The sequence below is a fragment of the Blennius ocellaris genome, assembly GCF_963422515.1.
Source record: "Blennius ocellaris genome assembly, chromosome: 16".
NCBI lineage: Eukaryota > Metazoa > Chordata > Actinopteri > Blenniiformes > Blenniidae > Blennius > Blennius ocellaris.
This window is the reverse complement of record NC_137665.1, coordinates 6,623,614-6,647,784: the sequence shown is the minus strand read 5'-3', so window position 1 is coordinate 6,647,784 and position 24,171 is coordinate 6,623,614. Positions and strand designations below refer to the sequence as shown.

Genomic DNA, 24,171 nt, shown 5'->3' with positions numbered 1-24,171 from the left:
CACACATTTTACAAATTAACAACCAGAGGAGAACATGCAAGTCCAGCATAGAAACCAAGACTTTCTCACTGCCGAAGTCATTAAACACTTGTCTCACAGCCGGTTTAAATACAGGTCTGATCCATGCGTGTTGGAGTTTGCATGTTCTCCTTCAGGTACTCCAGTTTCTCAGATCTCAGCTCAGATAAACTTAAGAAAATCAACTGAAATATATATGAGAAAATTCCTGAAGCATAGAAGAGAGAGGCGGAGTCTGTGGCACACAGGTTTATTTAACAATATGGTATATAAGTACGAAATGAGCCATTTGAACCAGTTTGTACAGTGATTTCATTCTTATTTTCTGCATATTTACAGTACTGTCTAGCTGTGTGATTTACATTAGAGAACAGTTCATCATCAATTCAAGTTTAATGCGAGAGATTATGATGCACAAAACTCTCTCCGAACACAAATCAGCAGTCAAACAAGTAATTTTCCCACCACAGGCAAAAGAGGTTCAGTACTTAATGAGACTTTCGTTAGACTGAAAGAGAGACAAAGCAACTTATGGACATCTGCAAGACAAACAAGGGCTCAGGCCAGTAGAAAGAACATTCCGGCACTGGAGAACATGAACAAGCTTCGACGCAGGCTTCTCCTCCACCTGCGTTTGGTGTTTGGGTGTGTGCAATAGTTCCTAGATCTATACAAATACGTTAATCTCCTTTAGACTCTGCAAACAGGAAAGAAATTAAGGCTTTCCTAAAGACAGTCCCTTTTGAAAAATGGCATATTATAATAAATTAGCCAGGAACGAGGAACTGAGCAAGAGGTGAAACCTGGCAAATAATTCCCCAGACAAATTACTTTACAGTCTTTTTTTTTTTCTTTTTTCTTTTTTAAACACAAATACAACATTAATTTGCAAAGGTACAAAATAAAAAAAAAAGGAATATTAAAATGAAATATCTGTTTTTTGGGAAGTTTCATTTTCTAAAAAAAGTCAATACCAGAGCATAACAAAAGAAAGACAAATTAAAACAACACAGAAACCAGGGCAAAGTTTTGCAAGGCTGGTCTGAACCAAAAATATATTCTTTGTGTCTATGTTTTCATCTTTTCAACAGCAATTATTAAACCACTCTGTGTGTTGTAAGAAAAAGTAGTCCCCGGTTGAGGGAAAGTTCACAGTTCGTAGGCCTTGTAAGACTCGTTTGTAATTCTTCTAGCATTTTTTTCTTCTTTTTTTTTGTTTGTTTACACCAGCAAGTACAAAAATGATGAGCTGAAAACACAACAAGGCCTTTCTTCTGTCTCCAAATGCTACAATCCTTCAACAAACTTTTCTAGCGTGTCTCCCGTCGTGTCCCCCACCATGCCCATGTCATTGCTCAGGCCCCCTCGGTTTGGTGTGTTGAGCTGCGGGAGCATGGCGCTCTGCTCTGGGGTCCCCATGTGTCCTTGCTCCATAGATCCCGACATGGGACCTCCGAGGCTGTGGTGGGGGGAGCCGGAGTGGAGGGCCCCGTGCTGCGGTGACGGCTGGGGTTGTATCCGTGGGGAGGGACTGGAATGAGGGGCCTGCTGCGACGGTGGGCGGGGCGATTGCACTGGGGCTGGGGAGCGCACTTGGTTTCCCAGGGTGTTTGCCATTGCCTGCCCGGGTAAGTGAGCGCCGCCCGGGGCTTGGCCTTGGAGCATGTGCGGTTGTGGACTCATGGAGTTGGCCTGCGCCGGCGAGCCCATCTGCTGCTTCATCATCTGCTGCTGCTGCTGCTGCTGCTGAAGCATGCGGTGCTGGAGGAGATTCTGGGGCCCGTCCATTCCCATGCCCGGCTGGCCCATTTGGGACGTGGGAGGATGCTGCCCCATGGGACCTCCGCCTCCTTGCATAGCCATTTGCTGCTGCATACGGAGCTGGGAGTAGCTCGCCGGCCCCTGCTGCTGCTGGGGGAACTGCCCGTGGCCCTGAGGCAAGCCTCCCTGCTGCTGCATCCTGAGCAGCTGTTGTCTGCGGTACAGCTGAGGGTTGCCATTCTGCGCAGCGCTCATCATCTGGCCTTGAGGGCCCATGGGCGCCATGCTCTGGGGCCCTGCTTGTTGCGGAGGCGCCATCCCAGGTCTCTGAACCTGGTTCGCCATGGCCGCCATGGCCTGCATACCTGCCTGGGCCCCCAGCATGGCTTGAGGATTCTGCTGCGGGGCCTGTTGCTGCTGCTGAGGCTGGTTGGCCTGGTACTTGGCTGTCCGCTGTTTGATGAAGGCAGCCATGAGGTGGGGGTTGGACTTGAGGATGCTGAGGACCTGCTGCTGCTGCTGTGGCGAGCTTGGAGATTTCAGAGTGCGCAGTAATTCCTGCAGGGCGCTTGGGGCAATGTTACCTGGCATGCCCCGCGGCATGTTCTGCTGCTGGGGCGCCATGGCCTGCTGTGGAGGCCCCTGAGGGGGCATTACCCCGGGCATTTGGAGAGACTGTTGCTGAGGCATCACGGGCCTCTGCATGAGCGGAGTCTGTTGGGGCATCGGGGCCATGGGGCCTTGTTGAGGAGCCACCTGTTGCTGGTGGCCCTGTGGGCTCTGCATGGGATTTTGCATCCCTGGACCCCACTGGCCCTGCTGCATGGCCTGCATCACCTGAGGGCCCCGCGGCCCCTGCATCATCTGCATCTGGCCCTGCATGGGCCCCATCATGCGCGGGTGGTTCATGGGTATTCCGTTCATGGCATAACTCTGCTGCTGCTGCTGCTGCTGTTGCTGCTGCTGCTGCTGTTGCTGTTGCTGCTGCTGTTGCTGTTGCTGCTGCTGCTGCTGTTGCTGCTGCTGTTGCTGCTGCTGCTTCGCCTTGGCTACCATCTCAATCTGTCTGGCCACTTTCAGGGCCGCCAGCAGTGGCTGCTGCTGCTGCTGCTGCTGCTGTGGAGGTGGAGGCTGCTGTTGATGTACCATGTTACTCATAGGCGATTGTTGCTGATGGAGCGGAGATGACTGGGGCCCTGGTTTTCCCTGCGGCACCGGCGTTGGGGGCTGACTGCTGCGGCCGTTGTTGGGGAAGCCTTGGGCCATATTGGCAGGGTTTGGTGGCTGCTGCTGCTGCGCTTGGGGCTGGTTGGGCATGGGCTGGGGAGTCTGGGGTGTGTGGGGCTGCTGCACTGAATTGGGGGTATCGGGGGCAGCTGAGGTAGGTGGCGACGGCATGGGCATACCTCGTCCGGCCATCGTGGCCATTCGGCGGCGCATCATTTGAGCCTGCTGGAGCCTCTGCTGCAGCTGCTGCTGACAAAGCTTGTGCTTAATGTTGAGACAGAAGGGAACGGGACACTTGTTCTCCTGGCAGTGCTTGGCATGGTAGCAGCACAAAGCGATAAGCTGCTTGCACACGGGGCAGCCGCCGTTGGTCTTGCGCTTGCAGCCCTTGGTGTGCTGCACCACCCGTTTCATCTTCTGGCACGAAGGCAGGGAGCAGTTGGCGTTGCGGCACTGGCAGGCGTGGACCAGCGACTGGATGCAGCGCTGGATGCTGAGGCGGCGGCTCTCCTGAGGGCTCTTGGAGGCCTCGCCACCCTGATTGTTGCTGTCGTCGTCCAAACCTAGGCCCCACTTCACCATCTGGTGCTCATGGCCTGTAGCTTTGTAGCAGTTAATGCATAGGTCGTAATCCTGAAGACGGGGAAAAAAAACAAAAACGTTGGGTTTAGAATTGTGTTAAATAACACCCGATACCAGCTCAGACGGCACATTATCTGATGTAGAGTTACTGCAGAGAGGCTTACCTCGCAAACAGTGCAGTGCCAACGGGTCTCCACGTGGTGCTTGCACTCGTTGCAGGTGTAAACAAAGCGGTCCTGGCCCTGGTTGTGCAGCTCCACCAACATGCACATGGTGCTCCACTTGCACCTCCGCAGAGAGCTGAACTCCCAGTGTTTGTCCCGGGCCAGGGTCAAAAAGGCATCACGTCCGTCCATCAGGTCACAGGTCAGCAGAGGGTCAGGGTCCATTATGGGCGGCAAAGTGTTCAGGACGGGCCCGGTTTGGAGGTGGATGACAAAAAATACCTGACGGCAAAAGGACAAGACGTGCGGAGGTGAGTTTTAATGACAATGATGGTTTTCTAATCCCTTTGTTTGTAGTCATGTATATTGAACAGCGAGAGATGTCCAGACAAGTGTCTCATGATCAGGGAGACAAAGATGCCTTGTAATGCGATGCAGTGAGACGACCAATACAGACTTACGACATTGCTTCAACCTCCCGGAGCAAGTGATTTGTTGGGTTTTTCCCCTGTTAAAAGCACCGAGAAATGACTGACTGTGCTGTATGGGGTGCTACATAAATAAAGTTGAATTGAATAGTTTGCATCTCCCCAATCTCTGCATTCTCCTCTTCTTCATGTTACACTATGCACAAAAATACTGCACGAAAAAGAACTAATTCAGCTTTTTATGAATATATTTTGATTGAACCAGCAGAAGGACCCATGAAGCTTTGCAATGTGCAAAAAGCTCATCTGCGCTGCGTCGACCAGCTCAGTTTGAGACAAGAATGGAAAAAGACACGACTCGTTAACTTTCCCACCTCCTTATGTTTCTCCATCGTGGCGTAGAGCTTCTGCGACAGATCGTTGGCTACATTTGGCATCCCAGGCTTTTTCTTATTGGCTCGACTGATGCTGCTCTTATTTTTGTTGGTTTTCTTGTTATTCTTCTTTTTGGCATTCTTGCTGTCAGCCTGGGCTCCCTGTTAACAGACAAAGGCAAACATTCAGCAGGAACAAAGGGTGAACATGAGTGAGATGAGACTACTCAATTAACCCGAGAGGTTGCTGAGGGCTTTCATATAACGATCTGCTTGAGGATGATAAAATGTCGCGTGAGAAAACGCGCGATTCAGACTGAGCCAACTTACCTCTGTCATCTCAGAAGAGGCTGTGTTCTCCTCTTTCTTCCTTTCCTCCTCCTCCTGCTCCAGCTCCTTGATGCTCTCCTCAAGTACATTGGGCCAAAAGTCGCCCTCAAAGTACGGCAGCTCGTTGGCGCTGGTCAGTCTGTCTTCTGTCGCCTGCTTGAAAATGTCCTGAAGAAAGATTCAGACAAGGATCTCATCAGACAAGAAGTTTCCAAGCTGTGCGTCGTATGTAGGAATTTACACACAATCTAGAAATTTGTCTCAACACAAAACCAGATGTTAATGTTTCCACGGTAATTATACGTAAAGATGGAGTAAATATATATGTTTACAACATTATAAATAAATGGTTAAAGGCAAGGTGAACTGATGCTGACGAATATGAGGCCAATTTCAACATCAAAAGAAATTAAAAAAATATGAGGTAATTTAATAACCCACAATGCTGAAGGGCATTTTATGTTTATCGGAAATCCTTTTTTTGTCTTTCAGTAAAACAAAACAGGGAAACATTCACTGGTAATTGTTAAATTGACGCCACATGCATGTAATTATTCCAAAGTTGTTTTGGAAAAAGTGGAAAACATCTACATGAACCTACTGTGAAGGGATCAAACCTGCAAAACTAGTTAAAGTCGGGATCCAAACACTGCTGACACAGAAATGATCATAAATGAGGCAGGATATAGAAGCAGTTAATACTGTGACCGACATCTTCCTGGTGTAACCTGAAGGGATTTGCATGTTCTGTGACTGAGCAGTTTCTCTGGAAGCGCTGGCTCACTCCACAATGCTCGCTGTGACTCCAAACTGTTTGCGAGTGTTATGGTGGAATCATATGTCTCAAGACGTAACAAATTTGTCAGTGCTAGTCATTTCTGGTCAAGTCATAATTCTGAGCAGATGGAAAAATAAGAAGGACAGTCGGTGGAATGCTTTGCTTTTCAATTTCTGACCAATCGAGAAAAATGACCAACGTCCTTCTCTTCTCTCAGCTCGGGAAGAGGGAACACACTTTTCTGTACTGCAGTCTATGAATAGACCTCACATACTCGGCCTGCCTTCAATCCTGTGTCACCTATAACAGGATCCAGCTGATTGCGACACTGAATAAATCGGGTATGCGTGGATCTCGTCGGCGTCTCGGTGTGGCCACAAAGCACGATTCTTCAGAGATTTCCTGACCTTGTAGTCATGTATGATCCGCTCAGCAAACGCCTTGTCCAGCATCTTCCTGTACCACTCCTGGAGCCTCTTGGGTTTGGGGATCTTCTGGTCAGCAGGATGGCAGTGGAAAATGTAGTCGTCTCCTTCACTGGGTGGACAGGCCCAGATGTGACCGGTCACGTAGCTGTGGACGACAAGTATTTGAGCCAAAACTGCACTGAAAACACGGAACTGTGTGGAGGGAGATTTCCACCTACCCAAGTTTCTTCACGTACTCCAGGTAACCTATCAAGATCTCGTGATATACTGCAGTCCTGAGCAAACGTGGCTTGAAGAAGTGAATACTGTCGAGGTATGATATGTAAACCCGTCTGGGGGGGGGGGGGGGGGGGGGGAGGAACAAAAATATTAAACAAGCACATAGAAATCAAGTACTTTTACATGAGGGCGCTTCTTTTACTGTAGTTTCACCTGGTATTTGGAAACGGGCAATCCGAGCCGTACTCCTGGACGTGCATGCCGAAGAAACAGACGTCAACTCCGTCTATCTCCTCAAATGCAAAAAGTGCTTTGGTTCTGTAAGGGAAGTTCTCCATCATCTCGCCTGAGTCTACAAACCTGTGAGAAAAAAAACAACCCAGAGGTGAAACAACATTTAGGCGTAATCTAATATGAAAATAGACAAAAATTGAGAGTATTTTCTTAAAATGTTCCAACACGTCTTTTCAGGATTGTTTTTCAGCAGCATCAAGCTGCCATCTGATTAGAAATGTATCCAATCTTCCTGCCAATCTTGGCTTAACACTGAAATTGAATTTTAAAAAAATCAAACCGGTGAGAAGCTTACCTAGACTTCATACCAGGCTTAACCTCCACTGTTTTGTCGGAGCTGGCAACCACTCGCACAAACACCTCGCCGGCTTCTGGGTGGTTCTGCCTCTTCAAGTACTTGTTCACTCGGTCTTCTATGTACGACCCCAATCTCGTGGTCTGCAACCCTTCACAAACACACACGCATATTCAGAATCAGCTCAAGTTTCAAAAAAGTAACACATTACCGTTTTACTGCAGACAAAACTTACTTTTGGCACAAAACTTGTTATCCTTTCTGGTTTTGTTGGACATCTTCAGACAGTTATCACATATAAAGCTGAAACAAGAAAGATCAAACTGTTTAGCTTCAAATTACAGTAACGATGGTCAATTAAGGTCAAAATAGTCAAACTTACCCTGATGGCCAAATGACATCGTAATGCAGCACACAGATCTGATGCATCTTTCGTCCGCAGTCTTTACATTCAACAAACCTTCAGGGAGAAACAGATTAATTTCTGGCTTTTGCAAAGAACAAGAACAGAATTGATCACCTGTAGCTACAATGCTTACGGTTCATGGTCCAACATGTCATTTTTCTTCTTTTCAAACTGATCTTTCGATATCATGCTGCACAGAAAGAAAGAAAAAAAAAAAAAGAGAGACAAGGAAGTTCATATTGGCTCCTGAGAATTTAGCTCCCTTCCACAGAAAGAGTCTTCAGTCTTCTTGATGATCACTGGCCAGTGTTCAGACCTCCAGGCCTGGTAACTTACGTCTGAGGCTGTGCCGGGTCGTCCCCCAGGGTCACACTGTTGCCCTGGATCTCATTGAAGCACTTCTCACAGAAGTGATACCTGTCGGCAATAAGGCCATATTTGGGTGAACTGCAGCCAGCACACACAGTAGCAGCACAGGCAAACCGGCGTACGGGTGGCAGAAGGCAGAGTGAACGGACGAGAACAAGCAGCGGACAGACAAGAGACACACACACAGACACACACAGAGGCAGCGATACACATTAAGTCACAATGGAAATGATCATGATCCAGTCATTCATTCAAGCTAGGGAAATAAACAAAAAAAACAAAGGACAACATGCGAGGATAATAAAGATAGTATAATGATTGTCAACAACAAATGGCTATTCAACATCATCAAACTGCAAGCTGCAGAAGGAAAAATGACAAAACCAACAATCATTTGTGACACGAGGACATTAGCAACATGCACCAAGAGCTGATGAATGGATGATGTGGTCGAGTCCAGAACGATAACCAAATTCATTTTAATGAAGTCAATACTAGAGCTTTGCAGCATGGGAACCTGTCAAATCATTTTTAAAATGTAGATTTTATAGAACATAATCAAGACTTTTTATTTTTTTTTATTTTAAGTAATAAATATCCTGAATTGTAATTAGTAATCTCGCCATGTCGAGAAGACAGACAGCTGCTTATTGTGCCTAAATGTAACCTACACACATGCAGCACAGGAGCTATGGGCGATTTCATGCAACACATTGAAATGCATTCGATCTTGCCCAGATGTTCTCGACAACAAACCCACTGAATGCTCAAAAATATTTCTTTTTTAAAACCTATGATCTCTTTAAGATCCTGAGCCATAAGTGCAGCAAATTAACCGTGGAGCAATATAAAGGTGCAATAACATGTTTTACACAGAAGGGGGAGCTTCTGTGCACAAATGTAGGAAGACGACACTGATCATGAGCACAATGTGGCCAGACCACATTAAGCCACTCTCAGTCGGCGGGTTAACATGTTCCCATCAGGGAAATGTTCTATACGGACTTCGGCATGCATTCGTACCTGTTCTGGTAGCTGAAGTAGGTCCCATCTCTGGAGATGGTACACAACTGTTTACCATAGCAACACAGTGTCTGGGGCGAGAATTCGTACTGTGAAGGAAAACAAACACATTTCAGTCGGACGTCACCGTGACAGCCGTTTTGGCACCGAGCGTCAACACATTTCGCTCAGATATCGTAGCGCCTCACCTTCCTGCCGCAGCAGTAGCCCAGACCCTGCATGACGGGATCGATCTCGGATTCAAACACTTCTGCCAGTTTGGTGCAATACTTGTAGACGCGGGAGGTTTTGCGGTTGTACAGCCAGGCGTTGTTGAACATGAGCCACACGTCGTCCACGTACTGCCACGGCTCCTGGTACTGACCCGTGTCCAGCTTTCGCTTGATGGTGGATAAGTCGACGGGGTTCTTCACTATGTCAAAGTAGTCCTGCGGGAGCGGAAGCAGGGGAGAAGCATTTCCAGAAAGGCACAGACGACCTGAGAATTCGTGCACGCACCATAGTAGCGGGGACTTACAGGGATTCCCAGTAGCATGGGGTCTACAGGTTGTCTGAATGGCAGTGACTCGGGGTCTTGTCTGTAGAGGGCCTCGAGTGTTGGCATGAGGGCTTGTCTCAGCTCCTCCGGCTTGAAAACTGCACAGAAAATATTATAAGATACACAGATAACAGATGTGACTATTAAGACATACACAATAGTTTAAACTTTCACTGAGCACGAGTCAAGAGTTGACAATCTTACCAAAAATCCTCATAAAAGATTATTTCAACTAATACATGGCACTAGTATTTAATTTTCGATAAAACCCAGTAAAAAAAGGTACATTTTCTTTGTGGTGTTTTTTTCAAAGGCACTTTTTTTTTAAAAAGGGGAGGAAGAGAAATCTTTGCCTTTTCCACCTAAAGTTCACATGAGATGAGTGCTCTTACTCTTTTTACGGTTCTGAGAGGGGGAAGTGGTTGTACTGTTGGCCCCACTCTCCTCCTCTTCTTTGGGTTCAGCCTTCACCTCTGGCTTCTTCTCCTCGGTTTCCATTGGTTCCTGCTTTGGTTCTGCTGCGTCTGGCTCCTCCTTTTTCACCAGCGGAGGTTTGGTTTCGTCATCCTGCTACATGGGCACAAGAAGCATTAACACGCTAAAGACTGAGGAGTCAGGAAACCATCAAATAAATACTGTATTGGTCCAACTATGAGTCTACCATGATCACAAGATAAACTTCCATTTCAAGCTCGATATTTGCAGCCTGGCTGCTTTTTATGAAAGCTCACAAGTCAATGGTGTTCAAAATGAAGCTCATACCTCCATTTTGATATCGCTTTGCTTTTTCCCAGAGTTGCTGTCGTCATCTTCATCTTTTATTTCAGGCTTCACTTCGGTGCCGCTCATTTCAGGCATGGCCTGCTGGGAGCTTAACTCAGCCACGGAGCCGGGGGTCGGCACTCTGTTGTCGATGCTTGCTGCAGCCTGGGATAACTTCAACGAGAGAAAGTGACACTCTGATCACAAATGCTGATGGTTTCAGTTTACAACAGACGAGAAGATCTGTGACGAGCACTTTAATGGAAGCTGGTGAAAGCATGAGCAAGTTGGAAAGCAGCTGCTTTGGGAGCTGGCCGGGCGTCTCACCGGTGTGCTGGGGTGCTGGGCCTGCACTGAGCTGGGCTGCTTTATCTGGCTGGCGGGGTCTGTTTGGGGCTGCGCAGGCGTCAGAGGCTGGGAAGGGTCGGGTGGCGTTCCCATGGCCGAGGGCGGGCCAGGGAGATTACTGGGTATGTGGGTAGGAGTGGAGGAAGGACCCCCTGTGGAGGCGGGGGTGGAAGGCTGTGGAGGCACCTGGGCCTGTGTGGGAGTATGATGCTGCTGAGGCTGAAGCTGCTGTTGCTGTTGCTGCTGCTGCTGCTGCTGCGGCGGCGGTTGCTGCTGTTGCTGCTGTTGCTGCTGCTGAGGCTGAGGCTGCAGGCCAGCAGAGGCATTGGGCGGTGGGGTGGGACCCAGTGTGGGCTGGGCTGCGGGGCCACAAGGCAGCTGGGAGCCAAGAGAGCCCAGAGCATTCATAGGAAGGTTAGAGTTTTGTTGCTGCTGGAACAAAGAGGGACGCACTATTAGCAAAGCAATACACAACACACAAACGCAGGCGCGTACTAACGCTATGAGGGAGCCGTTCAAACCGGAACGTGCTCATCCAGGTTTAGGTGCACCTGTCTCACAGCCGCACAGAATATAGTCTCACCTGTGAGACGGCAGTCTGTGACATGGCCTGTCCCATGCCCACATTCATCGCTCCACCTGCAGTTACAGGAAACTGGCCCTGCGGCAGGAACTGGCCTTGGTTGGCCGGCTGCGGCACCATGTTATTGGCATGATTACCCATCATTCCTTGACTTTGTGCCATTCTTGACGGGGACATACCCATCTGGAAGGTGAAAGCAATTAAAAAAGAGACATGACGAACCAATAGGACTCCCATGTTCAATAATTGTAACCACGGCTTAAACTAGTGCCGTCGTCTATTCAACCTGTGCCGTCGCTTATAAATACTAGGTGGTGAACAACAACCAGGAATAACCGATGTTTAAGAAATCGCTTCATTAAAGATTGTTCACAGACAAAGAAGCAGAGCATTGTTTGTGGTAAATTAGGTAGCAACGGAGTTAGAAATAAACGATTAGTGAAACAAGCCAACGCTGAGGAAACAAGGCAAACCTTGCAAAAAATGGCAACAAAAAGATCCCATTTAGGACACGAACTAAGGACGATGGGTCTCAGCAAAAGCATTTGCTTGGGGGGAAAAAAGGAGAAGGAAAATTACAGCAAGACAGATACTAACCGCTGGCACAGAGCTCATGTTCATCTGCTGTGGGTGGTTCATGGGGGAGGGAGCCCTCGCTCCCATGGGCGCCTGAGACATCTGTGCATTCTGCATTGCCATTGGGTTAAACTGATTGATTCCTGTGGGACCAGATACACAATTATCTACCTGCTGAAAATACTTGGGAGTTCTATTAATTTAATATTCTGCCTATTACTGGGCTGGCAGGGGGGTTTAACCGAGATTATGTTCAAATCCCAGGTCCAAAGTAATTAAATAGTGTTAAATGTTCGGGGAAGCATCTTTGCAATACAAACGTCCTTTTACCACCAACCAACATGGAATAACTGTGCATGTACCAGCCATCAGCATACCTTGGGGCACCTGCATACGATTCATTAGCTGACTTGGCATGCTGGGCATCGGGGCAGGTCCATCTGAAAGAAATTAGGATTTAAAAAAAAAAAAAAGTTCCTTCCAAAGTTGTTGTCAGAATAATTTTTTTTTTTCGGAAATATCCAATTTGAAAAATACTTGTAGCCACAGCTCTGGAAGAGGAGTTACTCACTTGGAGGTCGAACAGCCTGCCCTGGGCCCATGGAGTTGGGTTGAGCCATCCCGGGCTGCTGCGGTCCGACTGTGCCCACCATGCCGGGCTGCTTCTTAAGCCGCGAACGCCTCTTCTCCTCCAGCTCCTTCTGGATCTTGTAGATCTTTTCTGCCAGAAAGTGGTAGTACTCATCCTAGTGAGAGGATAAGACAAATAAATACATTCAAAAGAATGATCAATGGGAAACTTGTTTTTTTTTTTCACACAAAAAAAAAACATGGTTTGGTATAAACAGAATATGGATGCAGTATATTGAATTACCCTGCTGTTAGCCGACTCGTACATGTCGCCCTCGACCTTGCGTGCATAAGCGACCAGGTTTTCCATTCGTCGGTCCTTCAGTGCTGCAGGGTCCGGGGTGGGGAATATGGCTTGTACTCTGAAAGAAATTAAACGGACAGTGACTTTATGTACCACTAACTTCAGTGTCTGCAAAGCAACTTTTTTTTTTCCCCCGTCGGACTTACAGTTTGTGCACCAGGTGAGTGCGCAGGTCCTGAGTGACGTGTTCGTGCCAGGCCTTCCTCACCCCAGAAGCAGAGAGAGGGGTGGCAGCAGGCAGGTTTCCCATACCTCCTACTACTGACCCATCTGGCATCAGCTGACTGCAACACAAGCAAAATTGCAATGTCATCCATTAAAAACAAAAACACGCCCACTATGGATACACCGCTGGCTGAACTGTTAAGAGTCAAGACGGTGGGTTCCTCAGAGCGAAATGACAGGTCTCACTTGTTGAGTGTGGATAGCGAGGAGTCCGGGTGCAGGCCCGTCTGGTCTGCGGAAGCGTTTCCCATACCCCCTGCCATCTGGTTCATCTGATTAGCTCCTGAGAAAAACAAATTCCCAAATAAATCAGCAGAGCACTTGTTGTGCGGGAGGGGTGGGTAACAGTGAAGTCCTCCTTCTTTTGTACCGAGGGCGTTCATGTTCCGTAGCTGCTGGTGCTGGGGCCCCTGGGGGTTCTGCTGAGCTGGACCCTGGCCCTGAGCAGAGGACTGGTTGCCGTACGGCAGACCCAAGGCTGCGTACGCCCTCTGCATGGAGCTGGGATCTATGTGTGTGGCAGCACTGTTGATGGCTGTGGCACTCGGCTGGCCTTGTCCGACTGTGTTGATGGCGTTCTGCAGGCCGGCCCCGGGAGAATTCAACATGGCTGGAGAGACGAGATATGGAAATGACAATATCAATGCTAACGCAGTACAAGGCTAATAGGCCTCTGATGACTGAGGCCTTCGTACCAAGGACTTGTTATTTCATACCTAATCATAATTTTATGATTATCATTATGAATATTGTATGAGTGCAACCTTACAATGTTAGAATAAATATCAAGATGGCATCACTCAATCATAAAAGTAAAAAGTCTTCAGAATCTCAAACTTTTTCCCCAAAACTCTTAAACTCGTATTAAGTCAGTGACTATATATGATAACCTCTTCACCTCTACATATTTCTTATAGACTAACAAATATAATATTGTATAGGACAGTAGTGTTTATTTGTGTAAATCAAGAATCAATAGGATGGTATAAAGTGTTCATAGAAATTGTGCAAACATTTTTTCCAATCAAAGATATTTAAGGTTTGAATTGTGAAACATTGTACTGATAATTCAGTTCTACCCCAAAATAGATTTTATTCTCCATCAAAAAAGACCTTATATCTAAAGGCCTTAAAATATCCTTTAATCACAGCCTTTTCACAGATGAATGATTGCAAAAAGCAATTGTATCTGCAAAACTATATGCAAGTGTAACAAGTGGGAAAATAAATCATTTGGTTTAAATGTAAAATTGGCAAAAACTCTGACAATTGACAGCTAATTTAAAAGGAAACATTTGTTTTAAGTAATAAGACAATATCAACTTATTGATATTATCAATGATGAAACATCAAACATGGATTTCTTTCTTAATTCGTCTTGATGAATCTTGTTCGAAACGTATAATTTGAAAAATTAATAGTGACTATTGAACAAACCAAAACAATGTAGTAATTGTCCATATCATAAAAATCCCCAAAACATTTATATTGCAATGGATTTTTCTCAGAAGAAAAAAAAAAAAAAAAAGAGAGAGACTCCGTGCAAAAAAAACATGTCTTCTTGTTCCTCCATTTAAAGTCCCTGCGCTGCTCCCTGCTGTGTTGACTGCTGACAGGGAGCACGCTGCCTCGGAGGGGGATTTAAATCTGTCATAGGGCGTTTCAGCCAATTAGAGTGCACGCCGCCCCGAGACCCTGCCCCCACTGATAGCAGAGCCGCCCAGCCCCTCCCCTGGGTGTCAGATTACGGGCCCAGCCTTTCCACAGGAATCCTCTCACTGTCGGCTCTCGAGCCGCGGCCGAGCCAGCACAGCGTTGTAGCTGGGACGTGCAACCTGCAGGTGGCACCACTCCATACTACACACTCGGCACTTCAGGCTGCCGGCGACTGCTTTGTTAAGCAGTGCACAAGGTTCCCAGGATTTTCAGACGATTCCAAAATGCGACGTTCGGGGAGTTTTTAAGTCGTCCTATTCGAGGTTAACTGACGAACGAGAGGAGGCAAGACGTTACTCACGCTGCTGGTTCCTCTTGTCACTTGCGTTCTTCAAAGGCAAGCAGACGGGACAGTCGTGCCGCGTGCAGTTCTTCCAGTGAGAGATGATCTGTCTGGACGATGCACAGTGGGCCACTGGAGGAGAATGAGCGGCAGACGAAACGGAGAGTCAGACGGACGACAGGTGCTTCGCCGCTGCACGAAGAGGAAAACAAAACGCACTCGACCCGCACACAACGAGAGCCACTGAAATAAACGCGGAGAGCCGGTAATGACGCATTAGGGCGGCAAAACTCAACGAGCAAACAGTGCGCATGTTGTAAAGCTATAAATTCAATTTTCCATTCACTATTAGTGTTTATCCAGTATAAACATGGCAGTTCAAAGGTCACCGAGCACGCGTGACCTCCAACCAAAGCCCACAGCTGCGAGAGCGAAGCTGCTGCCTGCCAGGATAAATGTCCAAATGGAACACAATCATCATGACAGCAGTGTAAAAGAGAATAAACTGCTTACACCGTCAGTCACTGGGAGTTATTGACTGGAGGGAGATGAGTGGCTCTGCTCAAGCGTTAAACAAGAGACCTGCTAACAACAGATCCTGCTTCAGATTGTACCAAGTAATACAACCACTGACATTAAATTGTCTGTTGAGTTCATTTAACTTCTTTGGTCAGTGGTCAACGACATATAAGAGAGTAATTAATTACGCTGGAAAGCCAAAGGTAGCAGGTGCTAAAAGGTGTCTGGATGAGACACTTTCTACTGAGCGTGTCCTGTAGTTTGTAAATCAAATGGCACAGAGCCGGCTACAATTATAACATGCACTTAATCTGTCAGGCCCTCCAGGATCTAACTGTCTTTAGTGTAAATCTTCTTCTTTGTCTACCGGCTGCTGCCTTCGGGGGGTCGACATTGGGGGTTGGGGGGGGGGGGGGTAATCTGCCCCACCTCTACTGTTAAACCAATCATCTCCCATGTCCTCCTCCTCTTGCCTGGCAATTCTATCTCCAACATCCATCACCCACCGTCTCTGCTCAGCCTTCTGAATCCAGGACCTTGGTCTCATCCACCTCTGGTACTCGTACATGACCCTCTGATACCTTCTGCCACTCCTTTCTCATACAGTGCCATACCTTTAGTGTACATAATGCAGGAAAACTACTTTGTGGGAGGTTTCTATTGAGAGTTACTGACTTCAGCGTTCATGCAGCCGAGGAGAGAGAGATCACTGAACGTTTCAACGTAAAACCGTTCCGTCCTGTACCTCGCAAAGTAACCGACCGACAAGTTGACGTTTTCTTCCACTTCCACTCACCCTGGCAGGACTTGCCGGCCTGGCAATGGGTCATGTGGTTGAGTACGTTCTTCATGGTGCGGCAGTGGGGCAGAGTGCAGGCCCGCAAGTCCCCGTTGGCCTGCTCTCGCCGCTGGCACTTGTGTGCGTGGAGCAGCAGGACCAGCTGCTGCTGAATGAGCTTTCGCTTCTCGGGGTCGGCCGTCGGGCCCGCTGATACGCCACCTGCCCCGGGGACCATCCCCATCGACGCTACCTGCTGCTGCATCTGCGACTGGAGAGAGAGAGAGAGAGAGAGTGCGGAGAAACACCGACGGGTTAGACGGGGGTCACGTCGCATGTGGGGGATGAGGCAACGCCACAGTCCGAGTTTTTAGGAGGGCACCGGCGCGTGGCAAACGCCACGCAAAGAGAAATAGCGCCAGTTTGATTCGGGGAATCCACGTCCTTCTGTTTGCATGTTTTACCTGGGCAATGGGGATTTCTCCAGCCGACTGGAGCGGTAAAGCCACTCTGACAAATGGTATTAAAAAGGGCACCAGCACCAGATGGCGGCCATTTGCTGCAATTTACAGAGCCTCAGTTGACACGCAGTGGAGAGCAGAGTGCAGGGCAAGAGGAGAAAATTAAACACCAATCAGCCACAAGTACTAAAAAAAAAAAAAAAAAAAAAAAAAAATCTGCTTGCATGCAGGACAATATGTGCGGTTTATCTCGCACCTGTTGAACAAGCAGATGGGAGCAGAGGACCAGACGTGTGCTGTCCCCGCTTCACCCTGAACTCGCTAACATCTGAGGTGTGACGACGCATCTGTCTGATGAATCATCGGCGACGGCCAATCCACCAATCGCGAGCAACAGCCGAGCGAGCGCCCACCCACTCACCGGGCGACTCACGAACAACCTGAATTCACAGCATTTCTTTTAAAAGGCTGCGGTGGAAATTACAGCAGGACAAAAGCTCAAGCTCCTGCAGTGAATGTGCGACGGCAGCGGCTTTAATGAATCGAATGAATTTTTGTCGTACATCTCAACCGAGTGACCTTTTCCATCTTTCTTTCTTTTTTTTTTTTTTTTTAAAGGACCAGTTAGACACTCACCATGTTTGGCACACTACCGGCTCCCTTCAGCTCGGCAGGGAACTGGGGCAGGTTGTTGGAAAGAGCCGCCTTGTTCTGGAGTTGTTGGGCGTTGACACCCGCTGCCCCCATCTGCTGGACCCCGGTCTGACCATACTGCCCGCCAAATGAAGCCCCTGACATCGCCATCTACAGGTGGCAAACAGGACAGAGGGTATCGATCAATCGATCAATCAATATATGTAAAGCTCCTTTCATGCAGTTTGGGAAAGTTCAACTTGCTCAACAAACGATTTAAAATGTGATATTAAGACAAATTCACAGACAATAAATTCGTAAACAAAAGACAAGAATAAAATATATAAAGCACTTAAAATAAATGCTAAAAAGTAAAAAAAAAAAAAAATAGAATTTAGGCAGATTGAACTCTCACTAAACTGGGACAAAGTAACAGTCAGGTCCAAAGATGTTCACATCATGCAAAGTATTACTCGACATTTGATGGTGCATATATAAAAACCGTCACACAAATCACACATCTGTATTCACTCAGAGGTGTTTTTCTTTGCCACGGGGTAATCAGTTGAAGCCAAAGGGCAATTCTGGCTGAGGCTACATACACGTCTCGCTCAAATTGAGTTTGTTATTACAGGCTGCACCATGTGATGTTGTGTAGTTTGGTTCGCGATGTCGGAAACTTTGTGGTGTTAATAAGTAAAAAAATCCAATGTACACAGTAAACAGTCATCCCATTTTAAGAACTTTGTCTAATGAATAACTTTTATCTTTGGAACTGATTGACCATTCAACCATTGAATAAAAGGGCAGCGAAAGAGATCAAGCTTGAATCAAAATGGCGATTTTTTTTTTTTTTTTTTTATTTCTTCACTGTAAGCAATATTGTCATTTTAAAATTTGGCCTATGATGAGACAACAATTCATTACACCTTTAGAATTTAGCAGCAACGTGTGTCGGACTCTCCTCTTGTACTAATCTCTGTGCATCAGACTGTGGCTCATCACTTGGTGGGTATATCACTTTTTCGTTCATAGCAAAGCAACACTTAATGCCGTTTTATTAATGCACTTTATAAGAAAAACACAAATTCACTGGTTTTAAATGGGCTGAAAAATATGTTGAAGAAAACTATCCGTTCATTGATATTGCAATCACCTCATATTCATTTTGACATTTCTTAAAATTCAAACCTAAAACAAAAGTCTTGGTTCAAAAGACTTTGAGTTAGAAATTTGTTCCGTCTTCACGGACCCCGGTTCAACCCCCCTCGCCTGCACCCAGTGGCGCCCGTATCACGTTCAGGACAGCTGAGTGGAAACATTTTGCATTCCAGTTTAAGATCAAGGAGGGTGGGAGTCGATCAAAACTTGCTGTGTGAGAATCACTGAGAAAAAAATTCAAATGTGCAAATGCATATATCATCCCATCTCGAGACCATTTTTTTGTTTTTTCAGATCCAATTCAGAGTTCAGGGAAGTGTTTGAAGATGCCCAAACGATACAGTCTTTCCCAGAAACTCCCTGAAGAGAACGCTGGTCCGGATCAAACAGGGAAATGTGAACGCGCCCAAAGATCACTCAGTCCTGTGGAGCAGTACGCACATTGCCCGGGTGGCTATCGCCCCTCTGACTGACGTATCCCCTTTATGTTGAATTATTTTCATCACATGCGACGGGTGGTGGGGCTTTAATTACAGTAACTAAGGACAAGTTCAACAGCAGACCTGACAAAACACACTTGAAAAGATATATTTCAATATCCAACAAAACCCTAGCATCCAATTCTCACAGATCGAGTGAAAACCAGAGATCACATGTAGCTTAATCAGACAGATTTTGGTCAATTAAGATATTTTCACATCAAAGGATTTTGCCGTCATCTTCTGATGGGAATCATAGGCAGCGAAATCATTAATGCAAGTGGAGAACAAAATAGATAGGTCTTTATATACAACCCTGCAATCATAACTGTTCATTCATGTTTAAAAATATCTTAACTCCAGTGTATATGCATATTCTCATTCATCCAGCTAAGATTCAACCAAAGAAAGTGAATTCAATTGAATTGTTTATGATCTAACCTTCTGAAGACTTGCGCAAAATGAGGAATTAATGTGAAAAAAGACGACATGAGATTCATGATTTGATATCATTTATAAACTGGTCTTAAGACAAACGTAAATCTTTGTGGGGGGTTTCTGATTAGTTAAGAGAAAATAACTGTGTTTTCTCTTAAAAGACAAGCGTTGTACTTTAGTATAACCTCAGGAACGTTCAAGTTGTTGACATTACAATACCAATGAATGAATGAATGAATGAATGGTTTATTTCGGTTACAGTTTCAGTATAAGTGCACCACAATATACTTGCAACCGAAATGGGTATAGGCTGAAGCCAAGGCTTAATTCAGCCTATCCCTTAAAAACCCGTGCGGCTACCCCAGACACCAGTGATACAAAAAATATATTCAAATTTTTTTTTAAACACAACTGGAGAAGAAAAGAAAAGAAAGAAAAAAGAGGAAAAAAAGAAAATAATAATAATAATAAACATAGCAGTCGTAATACATGAGAAAAACCCAACCAAACAAAACAGAAAGTAACAGAAATTATTGTTCATTGTAACCATTAATCATTTTTCTTTTTACTGTTTTTTTGAAGCAGAACAGTGATTTGCACCGTTTTAAGTTGTCACTGAGACCATACTACATTCCTTTATGGAAATTAAAACGTGTGACTCAAAGGCTGGGTTCGGTGAACGCTTGCACCCGTACCCACTGCCATTGCATTACTACTCTCGGCTTGAACTCGCCCCCTGCCTTCCGCCTGCTTTCCTCCGTTGCGATCGGAGCGGCGGCGAGAACGAGCGAGCGAGCGAGTGCGCCGCGGAGAGAAAGAGCAGCTTGCAGGACAGCTGAGCGGAGTGCTGCACTGCTGCCTTGCCCCTCCCCCTCCACTGCACAGACACACAGATGCTTGCCTGCTTGCCTCCCTCTCATTCACACATTCAGCCTCCTCACAGACGGGTTCTCCCACTTGATGATCTGCACTTATTACAGGGGGAGTGTCGGCAGGCAAGAGCGCCGCGCCGCCGCTCGGAAAGCCACCCAATTATTCATGGCTCGATGGATTTCGAAACTAGAAAATGTTGTTAATGATTTTTGGGGGGGGCGGGGGACTAACGTTTAAAATGGCTTGAAGTTTTCTGTAGGAAACGTTTTCGACTCATTGTTGCATTATACACATCTTGAGACGGTAATTTATTATTGATGGAGGTGTAACACATCAAAAAACATTTATTTCAAGTGTGAACCAAGTAATGACACAAATATCTTGGCGAAAGTGAGTAAGAAAAACGTTGTCATTATTTCGTGAGACAAATGTAAACATTGGCTTTTATATCAAGAACAAGAATGCTGATGACACTATCATTTGTAAACTACAGCTTCGGGGACTATGATCGTTACCATTAGCTGCGAGTGATTATTCTGCCAAGCGATTAAAGCTCTACCCCCCCTCACGAGTAAGCACCTGAAATATTTAAATCAATTAGTGTTTGAGACGATAAAGCACTCAACAGAATATGACGAGCTTGAACTTGTGTTTGAGTGTTCAACAGAGAGACTAGCCACCAGGAATACAACCATTTTTGAAGATGCCCAGTTTACAAATATATATTGGTTGTATGTTACCACTGCAACTTTACATACACCGTTAGGTTTCATGATGAACATGGTTGAATACATTGAAGTTTGGTTAAAGTCAGTTTATATGTATTTAAAACTGGGTCCACATCATCTTCAACACCAGTGAGAATGAATGCCTTTTTATCAGTGGTATCATATTATCAGTAACGTTTTACATGTCCTCAGTACACAACAGGTTACTCGTGAACGTAATTAATCTTGAACCTTACCTTATTCATGTTTCCAGCTTGCTGAGCGTTCAACGTGTTGTGTGCACCCAACTGTGGCCCTCCTTGGGTGAGGGTCTCTGCCAGCACGCTGCCTCCAACGCCCGGTCCTGCTCCTACTTGGGCCCCCTGCATGCCCTGACTCTGGTACTGCATGCCAGGCCCGGGTCGGCCCCTCCCCGCTGGTCCCATGGCCCCGTTCATCACGGGCCCCGCCTGGCCCATGACTCCGTGACCCTGCCCACTGTTCAGCATGGCCTGGCTGAAGGCCATGCCTGCATTTCCGTTGCCTTGTCCAGCAGCGCCGCCGCCTTTCTGGCCCTGGGGAGACTGGTGATTCGGCGAGCCTTGCCTCAGTGGACTTTTACCAAGCACGGCGCCGAGCTGGTTTCCCACCATGCCCCCCTGCTGGGGGCCGGCAGAGTTGAGGCCGCCGCCCAATATGGAGGAGCTTCCTGGTCGCAGGAGCTCAGACAGCTGCTTGTGTTTGGCAGCAGCGTCGGGAACGATGGAGTTGAGGCCGGGGCCTCCTCCACTCGGGCCGCCATTTGAGGACATTCCCATTGCCAGGTCTCCGTTGGGGATGAGCTCATCTGGGAGGTCATTTTCTAGGTCAAACAGCGACACAAGATCTGGGGAACAATAAGGATAAATTGAAGTAAGAATCAGCCAACAATAATACATCTGCTTTAACCAGTAACAAACAGAAAAACAATATTAATACAACCGTTTCGACTTGACACACAGAGACAGTCAAGAGGACAATTCGACAACAGAGTGCTCAATAACCTTAACAAATGGTCAGTTTGTTGTCCAGAAAACTAAATCCTCATCCTGGTAGATTCTTATATTTGAAGCATTGGTTCAACCATGTGAACATGATGATCAATTCTCTTTTTCCCCCCATTTTCTATTAATCAACATCCAAAATGCACTTGGGACATAACTGAAACACACATCTGCTTTAATTTCCTTTCAAGGCAACAACTCTCTTCATTCACAAACAGTTGCTCTTATATCCCACTGTGGTTACCAATCTTAGCACTTTGATATGACTAAATTTACAGATCGCTCCTTCAGCAAGACCCGAGACCAAAGAAATAATTGAATTCTCGTTAAATATCTTCCATCACATAGTCACATGGCTGTCTGCTTTGCTTTCACACCCTGAAAAAAAATGGCACACAACAGGCAAGTGCACACAAGTCTGACTGAACAAACCAACAAAACAGAGAAAGTGTGAAAACATTAAGTTCCGAATGAAACTATTGTTTTCGATAGCTTCCTGGTATATCAAACCATCTGTCACCAGTGAAAAAGTACTTTCGGAACACTGAAGATGCAGGGCCTGTATAGATTTAATTCATATAAATGGGAATTAAATCCAAGCCTGGTTACATACAATCGTAAAGAAAATCGGAACTTTTGCATTTATGTATCGATGACCAATACAATTCAAGTCAGTGTGTCATTGAACTTCGCAGACTGGACCAATTTGTTACAAAATACCTACTTGGAGATTTGTTCCCTCCCAGGGAAAAAGAGATCAGCGTGAGGGTGAACTCGGATTCCACTACCTCTGCTGCTCCGCGTATTTATAAATGTTTAAGTTGGAGTTCACATTGTGTTATATGTGCTCACAGACGCAATGGATGCGTGGGTAGTCCCAAGAAACAATAGGGGAAAAAAGCCGTAGCCAAAGAAAACATCCCACGTTGGCTTCTCTGCCAGTCACACAGGCAGATGGAAAACTGCTGTGCAACAAAATGGATTATTTGAGACTATGGAGGACAATTCAAGCCTGTGCTGGTCTGGCCACACGCAAGTGTCTTTCCTTACGCCTTGATGTCCAAGAGCACTATATTAGTCCAGGTTTCTCAAAGTGAGACATCAATAACTCATGGGATGCTTTCACACAAGCTCAGCTTGGTCTGCTTACAGTGGATCGCAGTTCACTTTCTCAGATAGACTCCTTCGCTTCCTCGCCGACTTTGGGGGGGCAATTGCTTTGGACACAGCCGCACTGCCCTCGGACCACAAACACCATATTGTCTTTACTTTTAAGTCGTTGAATCCACTTGTTTGTATTGAACAAATCTCTAAAGCTTCCATCTCCTGAGGCACTGGTATTACAGATATTGCAACATTGCTACAGGCCACCGACTTCTTTTGTACTTTGACATTTTTTCCACACCGCTGACATTTTAGTCACTGTGTTGCTGATGCTGCTATGGTGGGGTGGTTCCATTTGTGTCTACGGCATGTTGCAAACGGTGATCAGTTAAGAGCTGTTGCCATTAAACAAATGAGCAAATGAAAGACAAAAGACGAGACGATCACTTTAACTTGATTATTGCCAATCAATTGGAAAGAAATGCTACAATCACCTACAAACCAATACTGCCAATAAGATCGGGACATCCTTACTGTGACACCTCAGTTGAGTTCAGACATTGGATAATGGACTTGGGCCAACACAAACGACCAAGTTCTTCGACCTTTACAAACGAGAGGATGCAAAGATATTGGCTAATCTCATTCTGAACAATTCCAATCGGAATAGGTAGAACCTGCGCAGTGATTGATTAGACGTTTTTGCACATCAGACCAAATGAAAACTGATCTCAAGTAAGCAGCTTGATATCATATGAGAGGAAGGGCAGAGAAGCTGCGAATGCAAAGGTTTTTCTCTGAAGCTCTCTGCACATTGTTGTCGGTGTAGAAAAATCAATATGACAAGTCCATACACGGATAACATAAAGGGAACAACAATAAAGACCACCATCCAAATCACACTTAAACCAAGGTCCATCACGTGAGGGCACGCGTGTGTTGGCCAATAAATCTTATCAGCACAGCCACGCCCGCCCTGGCGCCGAGCGCAGCGTCTGTGGTAATTACATTGGTAGAGAATGGAATACGGACTGGCAATTAATATCAACTCAGACATTACCTCCTCAGGCTTAAAATTAAATACCAGCACTGTGCTTAAGCTCAGAGCAACAAGTGTCAGAACCGCACAAGATAAGGATGGTTGAGTGCGAGCACCTGCAGATTTCTTGAGGCATTTTCATTCCACAGAGGAGACGCACACTTGAGAAGTTGCCTTCACTATGAACTCATTTGAAAAAAATCTGAAATTGCAGCGCGAGTTCAGTCATCATGTCAGTGCAATGAGAGTAATTTACACGGCGAGCGGTGACAACC

At 46.3% G+C, this 24,171-nt stretch overlaps 1 protein-coding gene across 3 annotated transcripts in view; it reads right to left on the bottom strand.

Annotated features, from left to right (window-relative positions):
- Positions 1–252: 252 nt before the first annotated feature.
- Positions 253–24,171, bottom strand: part of crebbpb (CREB binding lysine acetyltransferase b) — a 31,586-nt gene continuing 7,667 nt past the window's right edge. The window contains exons 2-31 of one of the 3 annotated variants that reach the window (XM_080511187.1): positions 20,968–21,596; positions 17,056–17,223; positions 15,977–16,229; positions 14,680–14,793; positions 13,033–13,272; positions 12,849–12,945; positions 12,584–12,721; positions 12,378–12,495; positions 12,075–12,249; positions 11,881–11,943; positions 11,525–11,646; positions 10,928–11,110; positions 10,324–10,776; positions 9,997–10,170; positions 9,627–9,804; positions 9,214–9,332; positions 8,885–9,124; positions 8,697–8,785; positions 7,641–7,721; positions 7,438–7,494; positions 7,281–7,358; positions 7,134–7,201; positions 6,899–7,049; positions 6,523–6,669; positions 6,309–6,422; positions 6,070–6,235; positions 4,885–5,052; positions 4,555–4,716; positions 3,753–4,034; positions 253–3,639 (exon numbers count right to left, since the gene is read on the bottom strand). In XM_080511187.1, the coding sequence (XP_080367313.1) occupies positions 1,306–3,639; positions 3,753–4,034; positions 4,555–4,716; positions 4,885–5,052; positions 6,070–6,235; positions 6,309–6,422; positions 6,523–6,669; positions 6,899–7,049; positions 7,134–7,201; positions 7,281–7,358; positions 7,438–7,494; positions 7,641–7,721; positions 8,697–8,785; positions 8,885–9,124; positions 9,214–9,332; positions 9,627–9,804; positions 9,997–10,170; positions 10,324–10,776; positions 10,928–11,110; positions 11,525–11,646; positions 11,881–11,943; positions 12,075–12,249; positions 12,378–12,495; positions 12,584–12,721; positions 12,849–12,945; positions 13,033–13,272; positions 14,680–14,793; positions 15,977–16,229; positions 17,056–17,223; positions 20,968–21,596 (7,361 nt within the window). In that variant the 3' untranslated portion in view covers positions 253–1,305. The remainder of the gene's footprint in view (positions 3,640–3,752; positions 4,035–4,554; positions 4,717–4,884; positions 5,053–6,069; positions 6,236–6,308; positions 6,423–6,522; positions 6,670–6,898; positions 7,050–7,133; positions 7,202–7,280; positions 7,359–7,437; positions 7,495–7,640; positions 7,722–8,696; positions 8,786–8,884; positions 9,125–9,213; positions 9,333–9,626; positions 9,805–9,996; positions 10,171–10,323; positions 10,777–10,927; positions 11,111–11,524; positions 11,647–11,880; positions 11,944–12,074; positions 12,250–12,377; positions 12,496–12,583; positions 12,722–12,848; positions 12,946–13,032; positions 13,273–14,679; positions 14,794–15,976; positions 16,230–17,055; positions 17,224–20,967; positions 21,597–24,171) is intronic. The other 2 variants (XM_080511188.1, XM_080511189.1) reach the window with 2 other exon arrangements.